Source organism: Entelurus aequoreus, linkage group LG25 (genome assembly GCF_033978785.1).
Source record: "Entelurus aequoreus isolate RoL-2023_Sb linkage group LG25, RoL_Eaeq_v1.1, whole genome shotgun sequence".
In the NCBI taxonomy this organism is placed as follows: domain Eukaryota; kingdom Metazoa; phylum Chordata; class Actinopteri; order Syngnathiformes; family Syngnathidae; genus Entelurus; species Entelurus aequoreus.
The window spans coordinates 30,143,335-30,169,927 of NC_084755.1; the positions used below are offsets into that span (position 1 = coordinate 30,143,335).

General features: G+C 38.1%; 1 protein-coding gene across 1 annotated transcript in view; it reads right to left on the reverse strand.

Moving 5' to 3' along the window:
- Positions 1–3,528: 3,528 nt before the first annotated feature.
- The window catches only part of LOC133642233 (UV excision repair protein RAD23 homolog A-like), a 28,065-nt gene continuing 5,000 nt past the window's right edge, over positions 3,529–26,593 (reverse strand). Inside the window, exons 3-6 of the mRNA XM_062036322.1 lie at positions 20,838–21,043; positions 19,291–19,334; positions 12,581–12,708; positions 3,529–3,684 (exon numbers count right to left, since the gene is read on the reverse strand). Of these exons, the coding sequence (XP_061892306.1) occupies positions 3,547–3,684; positions 12,581–12,708; positions 19,291–19,334; positions 20,838–21,043 (516 nt within the window). The 3' untranslated portion in view covers positions 3,529–3,546. The remainder of the gene's footprint in view (positions 3,685–12,580; positions 12,709–19,290; positions 19,335–20,837; positions 21,044–26,593) is intronic.

A 26,593-nucleotide genomic window follows, 5' to 3' on the forward strand; every position in this document is an offset into this window, starting at 1 on the left:
AATGTTATTTTGAAGGCCAGTTGCAGAGCTGCGTGCGGAGAGATGTGTAGCAGTTCTGTCAAGTTACGGCTGACATCCTTTCTTCACAGTAAGTTTACACCACATCAGCAGTCACCTTAAAAGACTCTCAGAGAAGCCTGGGCTGATATTTGGTAAGTCAATGAATCGACGATATATAAAAATGAAGTCAGTAAGTTTTCCAGCATTGATAAATCGCTATGTGTTTGCTTCAAGAGCATTCACGCTTTTCATCGGTTTCAGCAGCTGTGCACGTGTGTGCCTCAGTGGAAAGAAAAGACGGGGGTGAAAACATCTTGTCCTTCATCAAGTGATTCGACTCTGTGAGGCGAAGCGGAACCGCGGCTCTTACGTTGATATTGAGGTTTGTGGGTTTTTTTTTATTATTGTGCGTGTTCGGCGAGTTTGTACTACAAATAAACGGTGGTAGTAATAACCGCTTTAAAACTCTCGACGGATTAAAATGATGAAAGAACTGTCATTCATAACTGCACTTGTACGGATGGACTGACTAGCACTAGATTTAGTGCTAACATGTAAACAACAGACATTGACGTCGTTCCCCAATCAAATGACTGTGTAAACAACTGAGCTACAGTATTCATATTAAATGTAAAGGATGTGTCAAGTTGAAACTCTGTTCAACGGGAAGTGAACTCACGTGACGTCACATTAACCAGAAGTGAAACAACTGATTACCCTTTACAATTAAAGATAAACAAATTCATGGCCCTGCAATGAGGTGGCCCCAGCACGCCCCGCAACCCCGAAAGGGACAAGCGGTAGAAAATGGACGGAAATTTAAACAAATAAAACCAATATGGGTCTTATGAAGCCAGAACAATAAATTATGTTTCCTCTGCCAAGAAAGTATATTGTGTCTATTTATTTTAGTTAATAAAAAAATGTAACTTGGTTGAAATATTTAAGTGTGTGTATAAGTACTTTTTGACCACATTCAACAACACCGCGATAATAATGATAACCGTGATCATTTTGGTCACAATAACTTTATTTAGCCATTTTGTTTATCGTTTAAGTTGTGCATATTTATTCAAGTGCAAAATTTCGCTTACAAAGTATATTTAATTTGTATTACCGGATTTTTCGGACTATAAATGGCTCCGGAGTATAAGTCGCACGGCCGAAAATGCATAATAAAGAAGGAAAAAAAACATATATAAGTCGCAGTGGAGTATAAGTCGCATTTTTTGGGGAAATTTATTTGATAAAACCCAACACCAAGAATAGACATTTGAAAGGCAATTTAAAATAAATAAAGAATAGTGAACAACAGGCTGAATAAGTGTACGTTATATGAGGCATAAATAACCAACTGAGAACGTGCCTGGTATGTTAACGTAACATATTATGGTAAGAGTCATTCAAATAACTATAACATATAGAACATGCTATACGTTTACCAAACAATCTGTCACTCCTAATCGCTAAATCCCATGAAATCTTATAAGTCTAGTCTCTTACGTGAATGAGCTAAATAATATTATTTGATATTTTACGGTAATGTGTTAATCATTTCACACATAAGACGCTCCTGAGTATAAGTCGCACCCCCGGCCAAACTATGAAAAAAAACTGCGCCTTATAGTCCGAAAAATACGGTATATATTTGTTTTATTTAACTTGGTATTTAAAAATTTACATTTCAATTGCAGTGTTGAAATATAGAAGAAATACAAGTTAATTGCATTTGAAATGGTATACTGCCATTATTAATATGTATTATCAATACAATGGTTATACAGTGGTTAATTTGGTCACAAAAAAAATTATAATTTGTGGGTCAATATATCGTTATTGGCCCAGGCATACCCTCAGTTACAAATTTAATCAATAAAAATGAGTTTCAGTCAGTGTTTACATTGCAGGATTGAAAGGAAATGTGGTTCACTTGGATCACTTCAAGCCAGCGAGAGCGGCCGTAAATCTTTACCAACACGAGTTGCGATGGCCTCTGTTACTGTACCTCCATCGCCTGCGGAGAATGCTGCCAAGTCCCTCACTTTCTTTTGTTTTGCCGCAGACGGCTTGCTGTTGGAATGTAATTTTAGCATAAGGGCATGTCTCCACAGCAACGTCTGTGTTTCATTTTTGTTTTGGGTTCAAAAAATAAACGCGTCCCCAGTGTCCTGTCAATAGTGAGTCACATCCAGGCAGAAACATTTCCTGGTGAGGATGATGTAACACTCTGCCTCGCTATAAGTGGCGCTGTAAGCAAACAAAGCCAATGGAACCACCAAAAACTACAGAAGAAGAAACTTTATGATTTATTCTGTTACTCTGGCCTTGTGGTTAGAGTGTCCGCCCTGAGATCGGTAGGTTGTGAGTTCAAACCCCGGCCGAGTCATACCAAAGACTATAAAAATGGAACCCATTACCTCCCTGCTTGGCACTCAGCATCAAGGGTTGGAATTGGGGGTTAAAGCACCAAAAATGATTCCCGGGCGCGGCCACCGCTGCTGCTCACTGCTCCCCTCACCTCCCAGGGGGTGATCAAGGGTGATGGGTCAAATGCAGAGAATAATTTTGCCACACCTATTGTGTGTGTGTGTGTGACAATCATTGGTACTTTTTTTGGGCAAACAGCGAATTGGAATTACCGTATTTTTCGGAGTAAAAATCGCACCGGAGTATAAGTCGCACCGGCCGAAAATGCATAATAAAGAAGGAAAAAAACATATATAAGTCGCGCTGGAATATAAATTGCATTTTTGGGGGAAATGTATTTGATAAAACCCAACAGCAAGAATAGACATTTGAAAGGCAATTTAAAATAAATAAAGAATAGTGAACAACAGGCTGAATAAGTGTACGTTATATGACGCATAAATAACCAACTGAGAACGTGCCTGGTATGTTAACGTTAACATATTATGGTAAGACTCATTCAAATAACTATAACATATAGAACATGCTATAAGTTTACCAAACAATCTGTCACTCCTGATCGCTAAATCCCATGAAATCTTATACGTCTAGTCTCTTACGTGAATGAGCTAAATAATATTATTTGATATTTTACGGTAATGTGTTAATAATTTCACACATAAGTCGCGCACCCCCGGTCAAACTATGAAAAAAAACTGCGACTTAAAGAGTCCGAAAAATATGGTAAAATATTATGGCGTGTGTTATTATTGTTTATGTACTGCATGTTTAGTTGATAAATGATGACGAGGTTTTGTTGACAACTGTTGTTGTCGCCCCATAGAAACGACAATACCGTTTTCAGTTTTCAGACCTTCCCAATCTGGAGCCAGTTTTCAAAAACTTTAGTTTCAGACCACCAAAAACGTGGAGATAAAAGGCTGAAACGGTACATATCTTCACCATTTCCACCTAAACACGGTTCTGTGGGGACAGACCCTAACATGACTACTAGTGGGCGGGGGAGAGGAATAATCACCCATATGTCTTGTGAATCAATATTGCAAAATTTTAAAGCTCGCGATCCATAAGCAATCAAATGGATTATTTTACTCAGCCCTATTCACAAGTGAGGGAATTCTAGAACGTGAGATCAACAGGAAAAATAAGAGTCTGCAGTGAAGTTTCACCTTCTGCTAGAGACGGAGCTTCAGTGGGTCCAGACGCTGGAGTGGACGCAGGAGGGTTCGTCTCTTGGATCGGACTGCTAGGTAGACCCTGGAAATACAAACATGACCCCGCTGTCAATCCAACACATAGGATTTATGAGGACTGAGGAAATAGATTTTTATGAGTAATGTTTTAAAAGTGGGATTAGCATTAAATTCTCACACAATTAAAGATTAAAAAGGCAAAAACAATACTGGCTTGGTACGAAACGCAGATTTAAAATCACCAGTCCAAACTGTAAACCTAGGAGAAACACTGTCCAGTCGTCCCTTGCAATTAATTGGTGTCAGACATGACTGCGATAAACAAATTTCCACCAAAAATTATGATTAATATATATAGAATATTTTCATAGTAGGAGCTTAAAAAAACCAAAATAGTTGTTTTTCAATTATTAGAGCCCTCTAGACATGAAATAACCATATAGTCACCTTTATACTGGTTTCCCCCAATAAAATAGCCTTGAGTGTTTGCTACTGTAGATTCCAATGGTAGCTCCTAGCGTCATTGTTATGGCCATCACCTAGCCACTAAAACACGTAAATACTTTGTCACATCCTGGGTAATTTCTCTAAGTGAGGCTTTTTTACACCGCAGGAACATTCCCATTAACCCTGGTGAATGAAATATCTCCCTTGGTTTCAACCAAAAACTAATCTTGTAGATTTAGTCCCACATAAAGAATTTTTAGTTCCTAGTAGCGAGGTAGGACTTTCGGGAGTTCCCAGGAATCTTAAAGGGGTCGAACCCTGATTGGTTGAACACAAAACACTCTGTATTTGTAGTTTCAGCTGTCATTAGCGTATGCGAGGGCAACTTGTTTATTTCTTGTGTTTCTATTACAACAAACTTGACAACGGAGAGAAAGAAGAATGAAAGGAACTTTATACTTGTGGGAACTTTTGTGGGGCTTCTTTGGCAAGGCAAGGCAAGGCAAGGCAAGGCAACTTTATTTGTATAGCGCTTTTCATACACAAGGCAGACTCAAAGTGCTTCACAGACAACAAAGTGAAATGAAAGAAAATAAAAGCAAAATTAAAATGCAGACAATAAAAATAAAAACAGTGCAGACGTTAAAAGTTAAAAGATTAAAAGATTTAGCTGAAAGCTAAGGTGAACATAAAAGTCTTCAGTCTAGTTTTAAAAGTAGTGAGAGTTGGGGAGAGTCTGACATCTTCAGGAAGTTTATTCCAGCTATGTGTTGCATAGTGACTGAATGATGATCTCCCTTGATTTGAGTTTACTCTTGGAACCGCTAACAGATTGGTCTCAGAAGATCTTAGTGATCTAGAGGGCGTATATAGTGGGAGCATATCAGTGATATACTTGGGCCCTAGACCATGTAGTGATTTATATGTGAGCAGGAGGATTTTGAAATCAATTCTCTGATGTACAGGGAGCCAATGTAAGGATTTAAGAATTGGTGTAATGTGCTCACATTTTTTGGTCTTTGTTAGAACTCTAGCAGCAGCGTTCTGAACAAGCTGTAGCTGCCTGACAGTTTTTTTGGGAAGACCTGCAAGGAGACCATTACAATAGTCTAGCCTACTGGTAATAAAGGCATGTACAAGTTTTTCTAAGTCTTGAGCTGACATGAGCCCTCTAAGTCTTTTTACATTTTTGAGGTGATAGTAGGCCGATTTTGTTACTGATTTGATGTGACTGTCGAAATGTAAATCAGAATCTAAAATAACCCCAAGATTTCTGGCTTTATTTGAGGTTTTCAGGGACAGTGATTGAAGGTGTTGGATGACTTTAAACCTTTCTTTTTTAGCACCAAAAACAATTATCTCAGTTTTATCTTCATTTAGTTGTAGGAAATTTTGGCACATCCAGTGTTTGACTTGCTCAATGCACTGGCACAGAAGATCTATGGGGCGATAGTCATTTGGTGATAGCGCTACATAGATTTGGGTGTCATCGGCATAGCAATGATGGTCAATGTTATTATTTTGCATGATTTGTCCTAGTGGGAGCATATAGATGTTAAATAAAGTCGGCCCCAAGATTGAACCTTGGGGGACTCCACACGTTACGTTGGTTGGTTCTGATACAAAGTCACCAATGGAAACAAAATAGTTCCTATCTTGTAGATATGACTTGAACCAGCTTAAAACTGTGCCTGAGATCCCCACCCAGTTTTCCAACCTGTCCAAAAGTATTGAGTGGTCGACAGTGTCAAATGCAGCACTGAGGTCCAAAAGCATTAATACTGAAGTTTTGCCAGAGTCTGTGTTTAGACGGATGTCATTTATAACTTTAAGAAGGGCCGTCTCTGTGCTATGAAGAGGTCGAAATCCTGACTGGAAGTTGTTGTGGCAGCCAGTAGAAGCCAAGAAGTGATTTAGTTGTTGGAGGACAACTTTCTCAATTATTTTACTTATGAATGGTAGATTTGAAATTGGTCTGTAGTTGTTGATAACAGAGGCATCTAGGCTCTGCTTTTTTAGAAGAGGTTTAATGACTGCAGTTTTGAAAGCCTTCGGGAAATTGCCCGATTTAATAGAATTATTAACTATTTGCAAGATGTCTGTTGATAGGCAGTCAAAAACATTCTTAAAGAAGTTGGTAGGTAAAACATCAAGGCAGCAGGTGGATGACTTTAGAGCTGTCACCGTTTCCACTAGAGTTTTAGAGTCTATGGCATTAAAGCTTGCCATCATTGCTGTGTTACTTTTGCCTAAATGGGGTGGTGATCCAACTTTTTTACTTGAGATATTGATGGTGCGTCTGATGCCTTCAATTTTATCAGTATAAAAGAATGCAAAGTCATTGCATTTCTGCGTGGAATGGAGTTCGGCTGGTATTTGTGTTGGGGGTTTAGTCAGTCTGTCAACGATTGTGAATAGGGTTTTGGCCTTATTTGTGTTGCTGTTTATGATATTGGAGAAGAATGTTTCTCTAGCACTTTTTAAGACTAAATTGTAGGCCTGGAGGCTCTCTTTATAGATGTCATGGTGAATATGAAGTTTTGTATTCCGCCAGATTCGTTCAGCCTTCCTGCACTCTCTTCTCTGGGCTGTTACAGCAGCAGATTTTCTCCAGGGTGCCTTTTGCTTGCCAGAAATCGTTTTAACTGTAACAGGTGCAATGATATCTATGATATTCACAATTTTGGAATTAAAGTTGCTTACAAGATCATCAGCATGACATGGGTTTAGAGGTGGTAGTGAGGAGATGGCGTTTTTAAAGAGGACATTAGCATGTTCATTTATGTACCGCTTTTTGACATTCTTTGATTCTGTTTGTGTGTCCGGAATTACAGAAATATTAAAGAAAACACAGAAATGATCAGACAATGAAGGATCAATCACAAGAACATCAGAAACATTGAGACCTTTTGTGATAATCAGGTCCAGGGTGTGTCCCTTATAATGTGTAGCCTCTTTCACATGTTGAGACAGTTCAAATGTGTCTAAAATAGTAAAAAGTTCTTTTGCGCCCTTGTCATTTAAATCGTCAATATGAAAATTAAAATCACCAGTTATAACCAGGCAGTCAAAGTCAGTGGAGATGCTAGACAATAGTTCAGTAAAATCATCAAAAAAATTTGCAGAATATTTAGGTGGCCTGTAGATAATTAACAAGAGAATTTTGGGAGAGCATTTCAACACAGCACACAGGTATTCAAATGATGTAAACTCACCGAGTGACATCTGTTTCCCCTGAAACATGTTTTTAAATATAGCAGCAACCCCTCCACCTCTTTTCCCCGATCTACATATATCAATGAAGTTATAGTTGGGGGGTGCTGTCTCGATCAGAATGCTTGCACTGTTATTTTGTTCCAGCCATGTTTCAGTTAAAAACATAAAGTCAAGTTTAGAAGTGCTAATAAAATCATTGACTAAAAATGATTTGCTATTCAGAGACCTGACATTGAGCAGACCCATCCTGATGGTGTTATTGACAGGCTTCGATGTTGGCTTTGATTTGGAGATAATAGGAATGAGATTGTTTAGGTTAGCAGGGTGGCTAAGTTTCCCAATGTTTACTCTCTTGGTAGTCACAACAGGGATGTAGAAGGTGCCATGATTTGATGTAGGCAACCTTGGCCCAGCTGATAATGTGGTCTACTGCTGAACCCTTTTCTGTATCAGAAATATTCAGGACTGCTGTCAGGGCGAGGCGGGGTTTGCCGTAAGGGGGAGGGGGAGTGAGCAGCGTCAGAGCTGGGACGAACTACTGAAGGTGGACGTTGAGGGCGTGTAAGGGGTTGGCGTGAGAAAGGTGAAGTATGGCTGGGGGGTTGTGGAGCACGCCTTCGTGGAGGGGGTGGTGGAGGTGAGCGATGATCTAGGGGGGTAAAAATCTGAGTAGGGTGGGGCGTGAGTGGGGGTAGCTCCCGGAACTCCAAGGGGGAGAAGGGGGGAGAAAGGTCTACTTGAGGGAGGGAGAAAGATGGAGACGTGGATGGCTTGGGGGATGTGGGGGAGGGATCTTCACATGCATTCAGAATGGAGGGAGGGGCGGTAGAGGAGGATAGACACCTCTCCTCTTTGCTCTGGTGTATCTCATGGTCGACGTTCTCCTTTTGCAGTGGCGGTCCTCCTTCGACGTTCCTGATAGGCTGTGTTGTGTCTTCCTTCCTCGGTGGCTCCTCTTGTCTCTTGTCCTTGGCAGTGATGATAGATGCAAGATGCAGGAAGTGAAACATGTTGTTCATGAATAGCTTTACTCCCATCTTATTCAGGCAAAGTCCGTCTGCCTTAAAAAGATGCCTGCGGTCCCAGAAAAAGCTAAAATTGTCAATAAAATGCATTGAACGAGCAAGAAGTGCACTTGATAGCCACTCATTCAGCGAGTAAAGTCTACTGAATCTCTCAGCTCCTCTCCTGATTGGGGGTAGAGGACCACTGATAAAAACGTCAGCATTCACAGCGCTGACTGTTTCAAAGAGTTTATTGAAGTGCTCTTTCAGCTCTCTTGATTGTTGTTTTACAAATCTTGTAGATTTAGTCCCACATAAAGAATTTTTAGTTCCTAGTAGCGAGGTAGGACTTTCGGGAGTTCCCAGGAATCTTAAAGGGGTCGAACCCTGATTGGTTGAACACAAAACACTCTGTATTTGTAGTTTCAGCTGTCATTAGCGTATGCGAGGGCAACTTGTTTATTTCTTGTGTTTCTATTACAACAAACTTGACAACGGAGAGAAAGAAGAATGAAAGGAACTTTATACTTGTGGGAACTTTTGTGGGGCTTCTTTGTGCTGAAGAACGCGATTAGTGGAATTATCTTGCAGTGTTTTTACTCAGCCATAGTCTTTAAACTTGTTTGCAGTTCCATGCTGTTTTTACAAACTTAATTTCCATACGCGAAGCTACAAGAAATGGACTGACTTTTTAGATGTATTTACAGAGGATTATAAAGTATTTAGTTGGACTTTGAAGCGGCGAGGCAAGCTGCTCACTGGAACTCCGATCTTGTAGTTTGAAGAGAAATGTGAAATGAAGGACGAGTGGACCAAAGGTAAATCACATCAAATATTTGCTATTTACTTTGTTACATGCTGTTTAAGTAGTCAGTGACACACCATTTGTGTAGTTATTAGCCTGAACCCACGTGAACCGCATGCTAACAGGCTACAATTAATCTGATGTGTTTATGTTGTTGCCGTGGGATAAACACTGGCATTTATTATTTATATATTGTTATTTACAGCAGAAATTAACTATAAGGACCCGCTGGACCATCATGAATTTTCGGACTGCTGGACACTGTGCACAAAAGCCTGAATTTCTATGTAAAATAAATCAGTTACACTTTGTTTTCAAATCATATTGTTTTGTAAATTATTGCTTGGCATTTCATTTACTTACACTTAAGTAAAATAAATATGACCAAATATTGTTTGTTTATTCGCATGGTATAAGTGTAGATATACTATACCACTCATCCATACATCATCAGCCTGATGTGTATAAACTGAACTGTGAATTGCGGTGAGTTTTAATTATTACCTCTTATCACCATGACTATCATTTCAAATCTAAGAACTCATCGAACAAGCGTCTGCCTTTTTTAATCCAAAGGGCTCATTTAAAATTGCTTATTTTAGCTTTGATACAACAGCGCCTCTGTCTACAACATTGTCCCGCCCACGTTACCATCTGATTGGTTATGCAAACCACACAAGGGTAAGAGGCAGAGGATATCAGAAGCTAAGTCTTTGGCAGGACTTTCAAACACATGGCAAGGAGAAAAGTGCTCTGGTGGATGTACGGATGTGCTGAGGTAAACAGAGAAAACTCTCCCGAAATTGTAATAAACATTGCATTCCTCTACTTGTCACAACTACAAGTAACGTTACTATGAGCAGAATAGCATAAAAACTTAACATCAGCGGCAGCTCTGCTCGCTCAGAGACGTCTCTGTGAATAACTTGAAACAAAGCTGCCGAAAATATCGAAATGGAAACAGTCTGTTAGAGTACAAACATGTTTGTGTGACTGAAAAAGATTAAAAAACTCAAAGTAAATGCAGTCTAGTTTTACTGCAGATACATACAAAGATGATAGAGAATAGTGTGTGCCACATGAGAAGCTGCAAAACAGCAAAGCAGTTTGTCATGCGTGATTAGTATCCCTGAATTATTTTGTATACCTATGCTGCTATATATATATATATATATGTATATATGTGTGTGTGTGCAAGCGTGTAGACTGCCTAACAATGCATAATAATACAAAATGTGGACTGTTACAATCATGCCTTGATAAAGATGTTAATAATATAATGTATGATATTTCTACCTAAATAATGCTTTACATTACGTTTTCTACTTTATATCACTGCATGACAATTAGGGCTGGGCGATAAAACAATAACAATATATATCGCGATACACATGTGATCAATATCAATAGAAAATGGGGTCGATAGAACGTTCGATAATTTCACTGAGTTCTGTTAGAAAAAAATAGGAAGAAAGGCAGAGCCGGAACCGCACGGCATTCTGGGGGGTGTAGGCAGACCTATCACGGCCGAGCCTGAACCGCAAGGCATTCTGGGAAATGCTAACAGGAAAAAAAAAAAAAAAAAGCAACAACGGCTAGCTGACGACGAGGAGTGAAACGAAACGGGAATATGAGTGCGGCAGCACGAGAGGAAATTGTAAATAAAAAAGGAAACGTCACGTCACCAGTTTGGCAGTATTTTGGATTTTTTAAAAATCCGATACGAATCAGAGTAATACCGTCTGCAAACTTTGCAAGGCCGTCGTCCCGACCAAGTCTGGGAACACGACAAACTTATTTTAGCACCTGAGCCGCTCTCACCCGCTGGAGTACAGCAGTATCAAACAGCCACAACCATCTACATCAGCCGGTGCAAGTGGAACAGCACCGAAGCGGAAACAACAGACCACCATCGTCTCGATGGTGGTCTGTTGTTGCCGCAGACAGTATTACTCGGCAGCAGTGCCATACGACAAAAATTCAAAACGTTATAAAGAAATAACGGATGCAGTGGTGTATCAATTAGCGAAGGACATGCTAGCGCTCAGCATAGTTGAGAAGTCTGGGTACAAGAATCTCATACACGTGCTCGACCCCCGTTATGTTCTACCTGGCCGAAAGCACTTTTCCAAGACAGCTATTCCTAAGCTTTACACAATGTGCAGGGAATCCGTGGAAAAGGAGATACTGAAGTTGGTTTGATTTTTCCATAAATGACTACAGGTTTGTTTTGTCACAGATGTTCAGACGCAAGTTTATTCCGATGTTTACAATATTCTGTAAGACATGTTTGTTTCTGCTTGCTTAATGTGACTGTTATTTATTTGCATACTGTATATTGTTACCAATATGGCTTTAAAGCCTGAGTTGTACACTACTAATTTCTTAATTACAATACTTTGCACATTTTGTTGGATTAAGCATTTATTTAATGTCAATATTTGCACATCGACCAGTATTTTCATTTATCTGACTGTTTTTCATAATGCTGACCTCGTTCTAAAGGTTAAAGGTTATATTTAAAATAAAAGTATTTAAATTCAGCCTTTTTTCTCCTGGTCTTTATTAAGAATAGTTTTTTGTTTTTTTATCAATAATTATCGATATCGACTGATATGAAACACTTATATCGTGATACATTTTTTAGTCATATCGCCCAGTCCTAATGACAACGTCTTAATAACTTTTTCCATTTTGTAAGAAAGTGTAATATTTCTAAGTGATTAGCCTGCTAACCATCACTTGTGAATTTTAAATCATTTTATCAGTCACAGTTGATGTTATTAGGGAGGGACGTAACTCCAGCCTATCTGTGTGGCAGGGATACAAATTATTTAGGGATACCACACTTCAGGGAGCTATTTATTTGTTTAATGTTTTATTTAATTGTGTAAGAGATGCTACTGTGCCAAAATACCCCCTGCCCTGTTTTTATTTAATTTTGTACTTGTTTTTAAATTAACAAGCTTCAGGCATTTAAACTAAGTTCAGTGTTGCAGTTTGTAATAGCATTATTTAAAATTGTAATTATTCTAGTATTATTCAAAATCTTAACGCCAATATGTCACTTGCTATCCCCTCTAAGGTTTCTCATTGTAGCCCATTGGGTTGAGTTTTTTCTTGCCCTGATGTGAGATCTGAGCCGAGGATGTCATTGTGGCTTGTGCAGCCCTTTGAGACACTTGTGATTAAGGGCTACATAAATAAACTTTGATTGATTGATTTTTACTGTAAATGAATATTTGTTCCAAATATCGGTTATCGGCCTCCTTCACTACTAATAATCCATATCGAACCCTGAAAAAATCATATCGGCCGATCTCTATAAAGAACATGGGAGTGGGACGGCAGAAGAGGAAAACAAATCTCTTGCAGCCAAGAGGTTGCCAAGGAACACACCCAGGCTGAAGAAAAACATAACCTTCTTACATGTTGATGATGAGCATAGTTGTACTGTGTGTGAGTCAGAGCGCAAGAGAAAGACTCACAGTAAGAAGGTACTCCACAGCTCTATGAGGGTTGTTGAAGCTGGCCCGTAGTGCTGCTACCACTCTCTCCCTCTCATAACCCATAGACATGATCTCGGTTAACATTGCTTCATACTCTGCTCCAGTCACTGGAAAAAAAAAAAAACATTTTCAAATTTAGCTGTGTATGCAACACCAGGAGATTTCAGTTGTACCTTCTTGAATAACTTTTAGCGTGGTCAACGACATGCTACTTTTACTTCAAGACTTAAATCAAAAGGTGTTAACCAGGGAAGTACCTATCGATCGGACGATTTTTGTGAAAAAGTATGTGATTGGTTATTGCCGAATAATGCCTTTTATTGTTCATCATGAATGCTGATCCACTCTGGCTGACAAGCGGCTAGTAGCTAATTATGTGTCTCCATACACAGTGTGCAGCGTCTCGCCCAAACTAATAATAATCACCTCAATTACTGCAAATAAACTACATTTATTAGTATCATTTTCACCTACTATATCACTGGAGGATGGGGCTTAACAGGTTACACAAGGTAACAAAGCCAGGTGCAGGCATACTCCGCTTTAAAAAACACCAGGAAGTAAATGTGTAGTATAGTTTAAAAAGTGTCGATGGAACGACATTACAGCAGAAAGTAAGTAGTTATTACTGGAAATTGACAAGTAGTTTAATTAGAGTCTCGACAGAGGAAAACATTAAGTGTTAGTGTGCCAGCATTGTCACAGTCACACGTAAAAGGAGGATTGCATTCATTAATAAATTGGTGGTGTCGATATTAAGGGTAGAATCAGTATACACAGTGATTTGATTGATATTTTTATTTTCTCAAAATCATTTTTATTGTTGTTGTAGTTCATGCCTACAAACTCAGAGAATAATTCCCTGGACACAGGAGGGCTTTGAGTGCAAAAGCCAAAGGACTTAAATGAGTAGTCGATAGTAGTTTCTGCTTTTGTTTAATTATTTTGTACGACTGACTTTGTTTTGTTCAAACAATTGTATGTAAAAACAATAAGGAAGTAGTTTAAAGAATGTGTTGATATTGTCAAACTGTCAATAGCATTCACCATAAAAATATTGAAAATTGTGCAGTTAAAACATGTGATCGGTATTGGTATCGACCGACCTCACTCATGGATGATTGTATCGGAATCGGCAACATAAAACCTTGATCGGAACTTCCCTAGTGTTAACATGAGGATCTGAATCTTTCAGACTTTTTGGGAGAAACAGATGGAGTACTTAAAGATATATTTATATTCCACGTCACATACATACACAGTGGCCTGAAATAGCAACATGACATAAAGGCATGTGCACAATCTATGAGGTGGCCTGGGTGGAATCTCTGTTCCTAATCAGGACTGCACAATAGAGACAGCTTTTCTTACAGCTTAAATATAGGTAGGATTTATTGCTCTGTGGCCTGTAAAACAGCAGTTGCAGTATATGGCATAAAATATATAAGCCACATTGTATATATGGTTGGGACTAGACCTAAGCTGATACTTGATAAGTCAATTAATCAAACGATAAATAAGAATTAACTTGATAACTTCGCCAGGCTAGATTAATCACTATGTGCATGTGTGTTTACAAGCTCTTTGCATCTGTTTCAGCAGTTGGGGGCATTTGTACTGCATGCACATAAACTAATAATGATAACCGCTGTAAAACTCCTAAGGGTTGGTGTTATCGTATCAAATTAAAATGATTGACAAAGTGGTAAAATTATGGACCGACTAACGTTTGCTCGCTAGCTAGCTTAAATGCTATATGAAAACAAAAGACAACATCTTTCCCCATTAAGAAACAACACTTGTTTAAAGGCCTACTGAAATTAAATTTTTGTATTTAAACGGGGATAGCAGATCCATTCTATGTGTCATACTTGATCATTTTGCGATATTGCCATATTTTTGCTGAAAGGATTTAGTATAGAACAACGACGATAAAGTTCGCAACTTTTGGTCTCTGATAAAAAAAAGCCTTGCCTCAACCGGAAGTAGCGTGACGTAGTCAGTTGTTCACTTCCTCATATTTTCCTATTGTTTTCAACGCAGATAGAGCGATTCGGACCAAGAAAGCGACGATTACCCCATTAATTTGAGCGAGGATGAAAGATTCGTGGATGAGGAACGTTAGAGTGACGGACTAGAATGCAGTGAAAGACATATCTTTTTTCGCTCTGACCGTAACTTAGGTACAAGCTGGCTCATTGGATTCCACATTCTCTCCTTTTTCTATTGTGGATCACGGATTTGTATTTTAAACCACCTCGGATACTATATCCTCTTGAAAATGAGAGTCGAGAACGCGAAATGGACATTCACAGTGACCTTTATCTCCACGACAATACATCGGCGAAGCTCTTTAGCTACTGAGCTAACGTGATAGCATCTGGCTCAAATGCAGATAGAAACAAAATAAATAAATCCCTGACTGGAAGGATAGACAGAAGATCAACAATACTATTAAACCATGGACATGTAACTACACGGTTAATAATTCTCAGCCTGGCAAAGCTTAACAATGCTGTTGCTAACGACGCTGAAGCCAACTTAGCAACTGGACCTCACAGAGCTATGATAAAAACATTAGCGCTCTACCTACGCCAGCCAGCCCTCATCTGCTCATCAACACCCGTGCTCACCTGCGTTCCAGCGATCGACGGCGCGACGAAGGACTTCACCCGATCACAGATGCGGTTGGCGGATAGCATCGGTTAGTGGCTAGCATCGGCTAGCGCGTCTGCTATCCAAGTAAGTCCTCCTTGTGTTGCTACAGCCAGCCGCTAATACACCGATCCCACCTACAACTTTCTTCTTTGCAATCTCCATTGTTCATTAAACAAATTGCAAAAGATTCACCAATACAGATGTCCAGAATACTGTGGAATTATGAAATGAAAACAAAACTTTTTGTATTGGCCTCAATGGGGGAGCCTTACCTCTGTTCTACTGGCTACGTCACGCGCATACGTCATATCCAAAGGAGTTTTTCAACCGGAAGTTTAGCGGGAAATTTAAAATTGCACTTTATAAGTTAACCCGGCCGTATTGGCATGTGTTGCAATGTTAAAGGCCTACTGAAACCCACTACTACCGACCACGCAGTCTGATAGTTTATATATCAATGATGAAATCTTAACATTATAACACATGCCAATACGGCCGGGTTAACTTATAAAGTGACATATTAAATTTGCCGCTAAACTTCCGGTTCGAAACGCCTCTGAGGATGACGTATGCGCGTGACGTAGCCCGGGGAACACGGGTATGCCTTCCACATTGAAGCCAATACGAAAAAGCTCTGTTTTCATTTCATAATTCCAAAGTATTCTGGACATCTGTGTTCGTGAATCTGTTGCAATCATGTTCATTGAATTATGGAGAAAGAAGCTGAGCAAGCAAAGAAGAAAGTTGTCGGTGCGAAATGGACGTATTTTTCGAACGTAGTCAGCAACAACAGTACACAGCCGGCGCTTCTTTGTTTACATTCCCGAAAGATGCAGTCAAGATGGAAGAACTCGGATAACAGAGACTCTAACCAGGAGGACTTTTGACTTCGATACACAGACGCCTGTAGAGAACTGGGACAACACAGACTCTTACCAGGATTACTTTGATTTGGATGACAAAGACGCAGACGTGCTACTGTGAGTATGCAGCTTTGGCTTCTAAACATTTGATCGCTTGACCGTATGTGCGCAACTTTTTTTTGCGTATGTACGTAACTTTTTTTAAATATATAAGCTTTATGAACCTTGGGTTAGGTGAACGGTCTTTTGGGCTGAGTGATTGTGTGTGTTGATCAGGTGTTTGAATTGTATTGGCGTGTTCTATGGAGCTAGGAGCTAGCATAGGAGCTAGGAGTTAGCATAACAAAGACGTAGGTGTTTTTATGCAGGATTAATGTGTGTCATATTAAATATAAGCCTGGTTGTGTTGTGGCTAATAGAGTAAATATATGTCTTGTGTTTATTTACTGTTTTAGTCATCCCCAGCTGAATACCAGGTACCGTGAGTATGCAGCCTTGGCTGCTAAACATTTGATAGCTTGACCGTACGTGCGCGTCACGTACGTAACTTTTTAAAAATATATGAGCTTTATGAACCTTGGGTTAGGTGAACGGTCTTTTGGGCTGAGTGATTGTGTGTGTTGATCAGGTGTTTGAATTGTATTGGCGTGTTCTATGGAGCTAGGAGCTAGCATAGGAGCTAGGAGCTAGCATAACAAACACGCAGGTGTTTTTATGCAGGATTAATTCGTGGCATATTAAATATAAGCCTGGTTGTGTTGTGGCTAATAGAGTATATATATGTCTTGTGTTTATTTACTGTTGTAGTCATTCCCAGCTGAATATCAGGTACCGTGAGTACGCAGCCTTGGCTGCTAAACATTTGATAGCTTGACCGTATGTGCGCGTCACGTACGTAACTTTTTAAAAATATATAAGCTTTATGAACCTTGGGTTAGGTGAACGGTCTTTTGGGCTGAGTGATTGTGTGTGTTGATCAGGTGTTTGAATTGTATTGGCGTGTTCTATGGAGCTAGGAGCTAGCAGAGGAGCTAGCATAACAAACACGTAGGTGTTTTTATGCAGGATTAATTTGTGGCATATTAAATATAAGCCTGGTTGTGTTGTGGCTAATAGAGTATATATATGTCTTGTGTTTATTTACTGTTGTAGTCATTCCCAGCTGAATATCAGGTCACCCCCGGCTTTCACAGCATCTTCCCTATCTGAATAGCTTCAACTCTCCACTAGTCCTTCACTTGCACTTTACTCATCCACAAATCTTTCATCCTCGCTCAAATTAATGGGGAAATTGTCGCTTTCTCGGTCCGAATCTCTCTCACTTCATGCGGCCATCATTGTAAACAATAGGGAACTTTGCGTATATGTTCAACTGACTACGTCACGCTACTTCCGGTAGGGGCAAGCCTTTTTTTTATCAGATACCAAAAGTTGCAATCTTTATCGTCGTTGTTCTATACTAAATCCTTTCAGCAAAAATATGGCAATATCGCGAAATGATCAAGTATGACACATAGAATAGATCTGCTATCCCCGTTTAAATAAAAAAAATTCATTTCAGTAGGCCATTAAGATTTCATCATTGATATATAAACTATCAGACTGCGTGGTCGGTAGTAGTGGGTTTCAGTAGGCCTTTAAACACATTACTGTCTAAACAACTAAGATACAGTAATCACAGTAAACATAAAGGCCAGCTGTTTTTGCAAAAATGTGATCAGTCTACATTCGACAGTGTCGAGTTGAAAGAGGGTGTTTTCAACAAGAAGCGATCAAATACGTGACATTGCATAAACCAGAAGTGAAGCAAAGTGATCACTCAATATGCATTTTTGAAAAAAACATTCTAAAACATTAACAAATTAAGATTAAAAAAAAGAAAAGATTAAAAAAAGTACTGAAAAATGAACTGTATTTAATTAGGATATTGAAAAGTGTATTCTTCAATTACAATGTTAAATTATTAGGGCTGTCAAAGTGAACACGATAACGCGTTACATCCGGTCTTACTACCATAACAAAATGAAAAATCGTCTTACATTACGATCATGCTTTGTCAAGAATGTTTTGTAATGTTCTACCTAAATAAATGTTTTCTGGCAAATTGGAATCAAGTGTATATTCTTTTATAACATGCTCTAATTGATAGTCCTCAATTACAGAATGTTTATCAGGCTGAATATTACACTTTAATAATAAATGGAGAAGGTTAAAACATTGTCATGCAAAGATATGAATACCATTAACTTGTATAACATGTATTGTACAGAATATCAGAAGCATGTGTTCAGATAGAAATATCACAGTTTACATTACCAAACATCTTTGACATCCAAACCATGATCGTAACAAACCACATTTTGTGTTATTAGTGAGTGAAACTGGTGTACTCCTCCTCTGAATACAAGTGCTCCTACAGCAGGAATACAAATTCTGTATTCCCACAAAATACAAAATTTGGCAAGACAACACACTGCAGGAATTTTTATTAAATTCTCATTAAAAGCATGTTCATGTCCTTTTTCATTAAAGCAAACCAAGTGTCCAGTCATGGTAATATAAACTTGAAAATTATCTGTCTTGGATACACGTTCTCACAAAAAATCATACTTATCAGCAATTAATCGTGGTTAATTTTGAGTTTATTATGAACAAACAAAACTTTTAATCGTTTGACAGTCCTATAAAATATACGAGAAATACAAGTTTATTGCATTTGAAAGGGTATACTTGCATTAATATAATGTATTATTATGTGCAGCTTATGTGGTCTTAAAATATTGTTGACAATAATGTCTTTTATCAGCAAAATATCGTCCAACCAAATTTGTTATCAGCCCAGACCTAGTTGTGACACTTATTTGTTCGGCTTGTTTTTTATCCAAAACATGAGCATCTACTCATTTGAAAATCAGGCCACACTATATGGGCTATATGACCAGATGTGCATCAACAAAGTTACAGTGACAGAGCATCAACAAAAGGAACTATTTTAACTAAACCAGTTGAGCTGGCCAAGCATCCAATCGTTGCTCACGTTTAAAGAAAATATAGCATTCATAAACTTGCAAAATTATACCAAAAAGTGATTTATTCACTCTAAAAAACAAAGATGTTACTTCTCTATGTGATGTTTGTAAGGTTGGTGGTGACTGAGTGATGACATACCTAATGCAGATGATGCGTCCAAACCCTGGCCACCTCCACTGGAACTACACAACAAAAAAGTTAGAAAGAAAATAATTAACTTTATAGAATGTATCAGCAGTTACACTTTAAAAATGACCCTAGACAAAAAGGGAGGAGCATAGTACTGGTATGAAGACAAAATATGTCATTTGGATACATGTAGATGAAAAAGGAATGAATACAATTTAGTAGGATGAATTGTAACAAACCAAGGGTGTCAAATATTTTTCACCGATGGCCACATACTGAGAAATAAATTAAACAACTGCTGGGGCCACTTTGAAACATTTTGTACATGAAATATTCTAAAACCAATGCAATGCTATGATATTTGAAAATCTGTTATTTTAGCTTTTGTGTATCCATCCATTTTCTACCGCTTGTCCCTTTCGGGGTGCTGGAGCCTATCTCAGCTGCAATCGGGCGGAAAGCGGGGTATACCCTGAAAAACAAACTCCACACAGAAAGACCCCGTGCCCGGGATTAAACTCAGGACCTTCGTATTGTGAGGCACATGCACTGACCCCTGTGCAATAGGTAACAAAATACTTGTTACAGTTGTGTCTAATAGACCTCATTATAAAGTATTATACTTCATTATTAATGAATCAGAATCCTCAGAATGAATTAAATCGGAACAAGTCGAAAGCCAAAACAAAACTAGCTCCAGGACCAAAATTTACCCCGGGCAGCACTTTGGAGAACCTTTGCCTGCTTAAACTAAAAAGCAAGGGTATCAAACTTGTTTTCATTAAGGGCCATATCGCAGTAATGGCTGCCTTCTCAATGAGTTTTTTTTTTTTATTAATTTAAACTATGCATACAATGACCTGTGATAATTCATGATTAATCAAAATTCAACTGTGATGCATTTGCTTAAAAAAACATTTGACAGCACTAATATCAAATTTATAGTCACCTCATGATATTGAACCATTTTTTTTCAGAATCAGAAGTTTTATTTTTGATGCATATGAGTATTAGATTTTTTTTACATACGTTTGATATCATAATTATTTTTATGTTCGAAAAAATATTTTGTAATACAGTATAAAATAATATATTTGGCATGATTAGATAATATTAAAGTTTAAAATATATGCATTTTTTTCCTGTAAAAATTGTAAGAACGAATGCATTTAGTTAAAAGAAAAAGAAAAAAAAGTAGTATTTTATTGACATTTTTCCATGCTTTCGCAGGCCACATAAAATGCTGTGGCAGGCCAGATCTGGCCCCCGGGCCTTGAGTTTGACACCTATGCTATAAAGAATGAAGAGTTACACATTTAATAAGCAAACAGGCACAATGATCACACACACTTTCAATATGAAAAGTCCACAGAAGCTTGAAAGTAACATTGCTGAAATCATTTAGTCAACATTACTTAGCACCCCGTTCATAGAAAGTCAAACCCCAATCACAGTAAAGGAACAGTAGTTGGAAAAATCACTGCACTAAAATATTTTTCAAACTCATCTTAAAATGTCGGACTGCAACAAAATACAATTGTAATGACATAATCTACCTGGCTGGTTGTTGGGTTTCTGTTGCTGTAGGACTTGGCTCCTCCTTGGTCTCCTCGGGAGGTGTGAGGATAGCTGCGGGAGTCGAGGCTGGAGCTGATGGTGGGGTTGAGGCCGGGACAGATGTTGACGTTGAACCAGCATCCTGGGCAGGGAGTTTGGGGGCTTCCGAAGCAAGAGGCTCCGCGGCCGCAGCTGCAGGCTTAACCTTTGTTCAGGTTTAAACCAAAACAGTTTATTGTAAGATTACAAACGTCATATTTTCACATTCATCTAGGCTCAACATTAGCTTCACCTACACACAATCTGATGAGATTAGAGGTGCAACAATAAACTCGATTACACATCTTGTATTGCTTTGATTATTTGTTGTGTCACATACAGATTTGGGGCGACATGTTTGTTGTTGCTAATAACACATAATGCACTTGGTCTGCCACTGTATACAAAGACACAGCAGGAGGGCTCACTGTTGCTAATTTAGCGACTTTGTGGCTAGACCCCTGTACTCTTTTTAAAAATAAGTAACGTCTGTGTTTATAGGGTGAAACAAAAACAAAAAACTTAAATATTGGGAAGTCCTTAACATTTTAAAAGGCAGTGAGTCCACATATTTGATTTAAACAATGCCAATGGTTTAAGATATCCAGCATATTAAGGCTGCTGTTTCTTCTTCTGTGACGTTGACCCACTTATCATCCACTTGCACGAGGAGCACCTCCTGTCTTGAGCATGTGAAACAGTGACTAAATGAAAGAAGTTTAAACTAGCAAAATAAAACTTACTTGGTGAGAGTGCATGAATACTTGCATCATTATTTGGTCACACTATCCCAAGCATGTGGTTTTTTTCTCTTCGGTAGTTTGAATTTGTAAGAGATGCCACGATAGCAAATGGCCAAAAAAAGCACAGTTTATCAAAAAAACTGATCATCAACCAGTTTTAAAATGTAATTACCGTATTTGCCTTTACACTGTGAATGGTGTCTGGTGCATATTGCAAAGATTGGACAGCCACAATTAGATTTGCCGGTTTGTGTAGCCTTGCTTATAAACACCAGGGGTTTCCCCAGACTGCCATTATACCTGTAGATGTGTGGGCGGGGCTGGGGGGCGTGGTCAATAGGACTTCATCATATAATTTGCATAATATGCAATGATGCATATATTTTCTTTAAAAGAAACAAATGTCATACAGAGTTAATTTAAACACAAATGTGTTAATTAGTAGTATTAATATTTTTTCTTTATAATATATCATTTTGCTCTATTTTTCAAATGTTGCTGCTTATTGTACAATTTAAATTTTAGAGATGTTTTTTATCCTTTCAGTGAATTTTTATTCATCAAAAACAAATCTAGCGTCTTTTCTGGTGTTGCTGGAGACTGTACTTGGGTTTAGAGACTCTTTACTTCTGTCACTGCAGCGAGCCTGAGATCCCACTGAAAGGGGATTGGTGGAGAATGAGCAAGTGTTGTTGTGTGTCTGGGAGTGATGGACTAAAAAGCGGGGAATATGTGTTGAATTGGTTAGTTAGCATAAGATTAACAATAAAAGTTGAAAAAAATAAACGGTGGACTTTGTGTGGCTTCTTCTGGACGCTACAATACATTTTATTACTTCAATTTGTTTTTACATTAAAAAAAATCATTTTGAAGGTGTGGCAGCCATTATTATGCCATAGCAAGCCACCAACATCACTACATATGGGGGGAACCCAGAACATATTATAATGGGACCGCATGTGAATATGCAGCTTGTAATTACAACCCTGTACAGTAGATGGCATTGTACTCTTGTTTCCTACAACATATTTGCAACTATACCTGTATATTATAATTTTACATATTTCAGAACCCTCTAGAGCAGAGGTCTTTAACCAGGGTTCCACAACACCTAGGGGATTTGCAGAGGTACTGCAGGGGGGCCGTGAAATTGTTGTTGGATTTTTTCAAATTACGTTTTTATATTCCCCCCGCAATTTTTTGACAAATGTAGATGTCTTTAAATACACATGAACACTGAGCCAACACACTTGTCTTATAGTTGAAGGTGGACAAATAACATAACACAAATAAATATTTATATTATTTTTATATCAAAATTTAAGATGGATAGCAATTAGCAATTTAGTTGTCAGCTAGTGATTAATGATCTAGTTGTTAGCTAGCGATTAGCGCTTCATTTGCCAGCTAGCGGTTAGCGTTCTAGTTGCCAGCTAACATTTAACGCTCTACTTGCCAGCTAATGATTGGCTTTAGTTGCCAGCTAGCGATTGTCGCTCTAGTTGTCAACTAGCGATTGACTTGTTAGTTGTCAGGTAGCAATTAGGTCTCAAGTTGCCAGCTAGCGATCAGCGTGCAAGTTATCTGCTAGCGATTAACGCTTCAGCTGTCAGATAGCGAATGACGCGTTGGTTGTCAGCTAGCGATTGGCGCTTTGATGCCATCTATAACATCATAGTTGTAAACAATTAACGTTGTAGTTGCCAGCTGACAAGTAGCGCGCTAGATGTCGGCTAGCGATTAGCGTGCCTGTTGCCAGATGGTGATTTGTGCTCAAGTTACCAGCTAGCTATTAACGCATTTGTTGCCAGTTAGCGATTAAAGCGCCAGTTGCCAGCTAGTGATTAGCTGCACAATATTATTTGATTATTGTTAAAGGCCTACTGAAACCCACTACTACCGACCACACAGTCTGATAGTTTATACATCAATGATGAAATCTTAACATTGCAACACATGCCAATACGGCCGGGTTAACTTATAAAGTGACATTTTAAATTTCCCGCTAAACTTCCGGTTGAAAACGTCTATGTATGATGACGTATGCGGAAGTATTCGGATACCATTGAATCCAATACAAAAAAGCTCTGTTTTCATCTCAAAATTCCACAGTATTCTGGACATCTGTGTTGGTGAATCTTTTGCAATTTGTTTAATGAACAATGAAGACTGCAAAGAAGAAAGTTGTAGGTGGGATCGGTGTATTAGCGGCTGGCTGTAGCAACACAACCAGGAGGACTTTGACTTGGATAGCAGGCGCGCTAGCCGACGCTAGCCGCCGACCGCACGGATGATCGGGTGAAGTCCTTCGTCCTTCCGTCGATCGCTGGAACACAGGTGAGCACGGGTGTTGATGAGCAGATGAGGGCTGGCTGGCGTAGGTGGAGCGCTAATGTTTTTATAATAGCTCTGTGAGGTCCCGTTGCTAAGTTAGCTTCAATGGCGTCGTTAGCAACAGCATTGTTAAGCTTCGCCAAGCTGGAAAGCATTAACCGTGTATTTACAGGTCCATGGTTCAATAGTATTGTTGATTTTCTGACTATCCTTCCAGTCAGGGGTTTATTTCTTTTGTTTCTATCTGCATTTAAGCACGATGCTATCACGTTAGCTCCGTAGCTAAAGTGCTTCACCGATGTATTGTCGTGGAGATAAAAGTCACTGTGAATGTCCATTTCACGTTCTCGACTCTCATTTTCAAGAGGATATAGTATCCGAGATGGTTTAAAATACAAATCCGTGATCCACAATAGAAAAAGGAGAAAGTGTGGAATCCAATGAGCCAGCTTGTATCTAAGTTACGGTCAGTCTGCTCTTAATTGCCATTTTCTGGTCTTACCCATCTAAAAAGCACTCACAGGCTTATGACATCAAAAAAGCCACAAAAAAGAGCAAAAAGAAAGTTTAATTTGTATTACTAAACACATTTGTTTTGCTCATCATGTTTTTTCTCTCACATGCGTCAGAGCCAATTAGACTAATTATACGTCAATGTCATTGGAATGTGTGTGGCATAAGAGCAGAGGTTTACCAAAGTGTAGACCTGGGTAATATATTGATGTTATTGCTATATTCCAGTTGTGGGTTGCAGACAATTTAAAAATTGATTTTTTCCCCCCTCTTGCTACTTTACTACAGCTGAGTGCGGGAAATACAACTATTTACGAGGCAAACAAGACGCAAAAACAAACTAACCACTGTCTAAAAATCACCTTACTATTTGGAATCATTTACACCAGGTATGTATGATGAGAAAGAAGCACAATTCAAAGAGCGATCACTAAAGCAGTTGCTCTGCACACCACCAAAATGTATAGTCCTCTCAATGTCTTACTTCATTATTTATTTGGATACAATGTTTAATATGACATTTTTATTTAAAGAAGTATCTCATTCAATACAGAAGTTTGAAATTTGCACTTTTTTTATTTAAATGTTGGAGATTATTTACATGCAAAATGTGCAATGCCACATTTTTCTTAACAAAAGTATTCAATTCAAGCCGAAGTATTGCTTCCCAAGGGAAGCCCTTAATTTATTTCTTTGAACATTATTCCATAAAAAGTACAATTTATATCTAGTCTAAAAAGAACAACTTTATATAAATTAGATAATTGCCAAGAGTATAAAGCAGTGTATGCAATGTCATTTCCAACTACTAGATTTTGAATCAAATAAAATAAAAACGTGTTTTGAATTATCTCTGTCATTTGCATTTAATGGGTTTTTTTTAAGTAGGGGAAAAAAATCGGGAAAAACGTAACTCAAATTTTTTGTGAAAAAATCCAGGATTTAATTTTTAGGCCATATCAAGTTTCATTAATCAGACATTTAAAATTTGACAGGTAAAGAGAATACTTTTTTTGATATACAGTACAGGCCAAAAGCTTGGACACACCTTCTCATTCAATGCGTTTTTTTTATTTTCATGTAGATTGTCACTGAAGGCATCAAAACTATGACACCTGTGAAGTGTCATTTCACGTGTCTCTTGAAGCTCATCGAGAGAATGCCAAGACTGTGCAAAACAGTAATCAGAGCAAAGAGTGGTTATTTTGAAGAAACTAGAATATAAAACATGTTTTCAGTTAGTTCACATTTTTTTGTTAAGTACATAACTCCACATGTGTTCATTCATAGTTTTGATGCCTTCAGTGACAATCTACAATAGTCATGAAAATAAAGAAAATGCACTTAATGAGAAGGTGTGTCCAAACTTTTGGCCTGTACTGTACATAGTCAGAAGCTGAAGCTTATTTTACCTATCCCAGTGTATTTACAAAACTAAAGGAGAAAAAAATAGTTTTTTTGTTTTCCACTAATCACAAAAATAAAATAAATAAAATATGAAAAAGTTCTATCATGTTAATTTTACATCCTTGGAATTCATTCATACATTTTTTTTTATAATTGACATCTTCAAAATAATTTTAATTTGAATTAAAGTTTTGCAGTCTTTTAACTCTTGGTCCAATATATTCCATACATTAATCCCAACAAAAGACAACATTGCACTCATTCTCACATATGTTTTTTTAAACACTTTTCTTTCGAAAATTATAGACACAGTATTGTTTTTGAAACAATCCCTGAATATACACAATATAACTTGTTATTGTTTACATTGTACATAAATTGTGCTGTCTTAAAGTCGACAAATTAATTGTTTTTTTGGTCATGGCTTTTCAGGTTTCTCCCTGTATCAAGGATGTCCCTACTAAAATGTATGGTGGTATTATATGTTTAAAAACAATCTTAATTGTATTCTGATTGTGCAGGTGTATCTAATGAAGTGTGTTGCAGATTTTAAAGCTCCATTTAGTACATTGAGATTTAAGTACTTATTTAAGTTGTAATTTAAAAATGATGTATGTTATCGAGTGTGTTAGTTGTATTAAGATCAGATCAAGTGTTTATAAGTGTGTGAAGGGCTTATAAGAAGTTTAAATGGATATAATATTCATATGACGTCCCGA